We start from the raw sequence: 4065 nt of genomic DNA on the forward strand, positions 1-4065 counted from the left end.
TTTGTTTGCAGGATGGCTGCTTTTGAGCTAGCCATTGTTAAAGCAGATGGAAATCCTAGCAGTAAAAAGCTACTCATTCCTGACTTGCAGCTTTCTTGCACTAATTAGAGGGTAGGTTTTATTTGTTAAGAGGTGGACATTGTCAGGCCATTTTTGCTTTCTGCTCTCAAGACAGCCAAAATGAACTGCTTTGTGCACTAGCTGAAGTCCCAAAAGAGCTAGAACCCCGTTTTCATAAAATGCTGTGATAAAACAAGCTCTTTTGAATTCTAAGAAAAAGTATCATTCAAATAACTACAAAGCTCTAGAACATGATTTCTCTTTAGAAAAAAAAAAAAAAAAGGTCTTTATATCCTTGGGTCTCCAGCTAGAAAGCTGCCACAAATGGCTTTTCTAGTGTAAAGGCAACTAAATAACAGTAATGTTGAAAATTCATAGTCAAAAGGAAAAATAAATACTTCCATGTCTGCTGTACCTGAGAAACAGCCTTCTCCACAATGGCAAGCTGCCAGTTTCAAAGTAAGGGGACCAGCTACCTTGAAGTGCTCTAAAGTAACTGATCTTGAAATGAGATAAACAGGTAATAAGGACCAAAAGTACACTCAGTGTACAAAAGTTCAACTGAAAACACACCTTACAAATCAGTTTGTAAGGTCACCTAACATAAGCAAAAGTATGTAAGAAATAGTATTTAATACAAGGAATTTCAGCAGTTTCAGTCATTTCTGTCGTCCCAATTTTCCTTTTCATAAGAACTACTTCATCAAGCTGATGACAAATCATACATGAAAGTTTATTAAGACAGAAGAAAAACAGGGATATCCAATTTTATACTCAAGTCATTGACAAATGCAAGTCTTTAACAATAAAGCTTCTGTCAGAACCCAGGAAACAACGCCATTAGGCTGTGCAAACATCCTTCAATGAAGTACATACAGCTTCAGGCAAAGAACACAGTTCTTCATATCCCTATTGCCTAACGCTAATTACTCTGCTAAAATTTTGTTCTCCTGCAGTGAAACTGTTGCCAGGGATCTTTTCCAAAGTAAAGATAAAGGAGTCTTGAAAAGCTGCGTGTGATTAAATCTATTGAAAGAGCTGTACTTAATATTCTACTGAAAAAATGGCAAAATTCTCTAATTTTGGGGAAGAAAAAAAAAAAAAAAAAAAAAAAAGTGAATCAAGTGGTCATTTTATGGTTGGCCATTTAAGGGTAAGAGTTTAGCCAAGCTGGAACATGGAAGATCACACTTGATGTGTGCTTGCATCCACCCAGTTGAATAATCACATACAGGATCATCTACTGCTGCTAGGCAGCTTTCAAAGGCAACACTAATGTCTGAAGCTCCTGTTAAGGCTCTAAATTTCATTTGTACATAGTAATCGTGCACCATGTCCCTTTCTGACTTTTGGAAGCCACAGAAAGGGTTTAAGAACAGATATGTGGTATGACTTGCATCTCACCAGAGTAACTTTGTGACCATTATTATTTCTGTAACTTGAGAGCAGAAACCTATATTCTTGTGGCTTGCTGGGTTGACTCCTACAGTTTCAACCCCACGCAATTCTGGAAGCTTTCACTTTACCTTCCTCCCTCTATCAATCATAAGAGTGGTACATTGCAAGACTGAAATAACCAGGGCTTGTGTCTTCTCAGAGGCTGGAAAAGTCAAACCAGTCACAAATGGCATACAGAAATCTTGGAATATGGAGAACATGATCTGCCCACCCAATTACTTATATAAGACCTGCCTCATAACTCTTCTAGCCATTGCTGTGTGTTCTACTGAACAGAGATTTACAGAGGAAGGGGAGGAATAGTACCAAAACATATAGTCCTGCAATATCTTTAACCTTTTTCCCCAGCTCTGAAAGATAAAAGCCAAGATTTCTAGCAAGAGTGGCAGTGTCCACAGCACAAGATCAGAAGGAAATTCTGTGTATTGTGGAGAGCTCACCTTCCTATCCTCCTTACTCTGCCGCTCCTTCTGCACAGATTGTGCTCCTTGTCTCATGCGAACAGCTGGAATACTCTAATAAGCGAGAGGGACTTGTGGTAGACATTCTTCACTGTGCCATTTCACCTTTGGTACTTAAAGAAATAGGTCCTGGATACACTACTGAGTAGAGTCTTTCAACCATATACCATGCAATCTGACTGAGCATGAATAGAATTAAGACTATTTACATCTCCCATATTGTATCATGATTTTTTAATTTGGTTTTGGTCCTAATCTTTTGTGGAACTCATATACATCAGTTAGGCAAGAAGACTAAATATTAAGCTAGCAACATAACTTGGTCATGAGGAAGACACCTGAGAACAATGGACCTGTTGACTAAAACTAGGGTTTTAACAAAACACGTTCTTTCCATATTGCAAAAGAAACACACACAGTGGTCTTGTTATAATTCTAATAACCCCCTAATGCAGAAATACCACACATAACTCCTCATTAAAATGGGTAAGTCTTCAGTTTTGGGAAAAAAAAATAGAAGCACCAAATGAAATATGCCTTAAACCTGCTGTGCCTAAAGGAAAGCCAAGCACAAAAAATAAACAAGAAACAAAAACCATATCCCTAATCTGATTTACGTAGCCTCACATGTACTTTTCTGTCCAACACATGTTAAAGAAAAATAGTGGCCCCATTCTTAAGTATATCTACTTGATAACAAGAACACCGGCTACAGGGGAGGCATATTCTAAAAAAGAAATACATAAGAAAAAGTTTTCCATTATTTTCTTAGTTCTCTGAAGTCTCATCCCTGTGACAGCAAAAGTGAGCTGTTAGGTGTTAACTGTCATTACAAAGAATGCGAGCACGTGCATGGAAGTCAAAGCAGTCTGCTCGCTAGCTAGCTAGTTAGGAGTACTTCCAAAGCTCTGTCATCCTGACTGGAATAGCTGCTTCCTCCTGATTAACCTTTGAAACCAAAATTGTGGAACTTGTTGAAGGTCTCCCTCACATGTTCCATTTATAAACACTGTGAACCACTCTATGGTTTTCCTTCCCCATTCAGAAAGTTCTTACCCTTCTCTAAGGCAGTATTTAATCACAAGCAATATTAAAACATCCTACTACCATGAGGACAGATCCTACAAAGCCCTTTTACTGGGTACAGTCTTGATTCTGCTGTATTGCACAGTAAGAGGGGCTTGCAGAAATACCTACTACATGGGTTTTAAAGTTATCCCGAATCAAAACTCAAGTCTTAAATCCCAGACACGGCGTGTCTGGAAATTCAATTCATCTGAGCATCTTCTTGAAATCATTGCTGCCCATTCCTTTTCCTTGCGTACAAGCCAAGACAGGCACAGAATCCGACGACACTGACAGCGAGGCCTAGTAGGAAGGCGATGGCATCTCCTGTGTCAAGGGCCTCAACTACTGGCAGCACCACCAGCAATGAAACGAGGACCAGGAAAAGTTTTGAGGTGTTCTCAGTAGAAGGCATGCTGATGGTCAGCTGACCCCAAGGGCAAGTTAAACGAGGAAATCGGTGGAAAGCAAGTACTTCAGCGGTATCTACAAGGAAAACAAAAGGAATGTGATGGGATTTCCTTTCCTCCCCCTGGCATTTTCTTGCCAAAAGCCAACTGATGTGATCGGTGTATTACAGTATCTGTGTGGGACTCTGGAAATCAAGGCTTTATCTTCAGAGTTACCAAAGTAAATGACTTACTATCATGAGGGAGTCACGGCGGGTTTGCTATCTAGTTGTCATGGAACTCTGTGGAAACTAACCTTCTGGAGCCTCACCATGAGCTAAGTCAGCACCGGCTCTGCTGCCCTGCAGCCACCAGTCCTGGCTTACTTCGTGCTGGGCCACACAGGCCGCCGCCTCCGGGTGTTTCGGAGTGCGCAGCTGCCGCACACCACTTACCCTCGTCTTCCAGCAAGGGGCATCCTCGGGACCCGTGGGCACGGGGAGGCCACCGCACGCTGGCAGGGATGCGAACTGAGCTGCCAGCCCGTCCCGGGTACGCGCCCCCGCGCACACCCTCGCTGCGGGACCGGCACCCCCCCGCTCCCCCCGGCCCGGGAGGCGGCGGCCCTCCGA

At 42.0% G+C, this 4065-nt stretch overlaps 1 protein-coding gene across 1 annotated transcript; it reads right to left on the reverse strand.

Annotated features, from left to right (window-relative positions):
* Window positions 1–769: 769 nt before the first annotated feature.
* SMIM30 (small integral membrane protein 30) lies at window positions 770–4041 on the reverse strand. Its single transcript, XM_026868616.1, has 2 exons — window positions 3889–4041; window positions 770–3530 (listed from the first exon to the last, which is right to left on the reverse strand). The coding sequence occupies exon 2, from the start codon at window positions 3457–3459 to the stop codon at window positions 3274–3276; it is 186 nt and encodes a 61-aa protein (XP_026724417.1). The 5' UTR covers window positions 3460–3530; window positions 3889–4041; the 3' UTR covers window positions 770–3273.
* Window positions 4042–4065: the final 24 nt, after the last annotated feature.

Source organism: Athene cunicularia (assembly GCF_003259725.1).
Source record: "Athene cunicularia isolate RWA chromosome 1 unlocalized genomic scaffold, athCun1 chr1_part2, whole genome shotgun sequence".
NCBI classification, from domain to species: domain Eukaryota; kingdom Metazoa; phylum Chordata; class Aves; order Strigiformes; family Strigidae; genus Athene; species Athene cunicularia.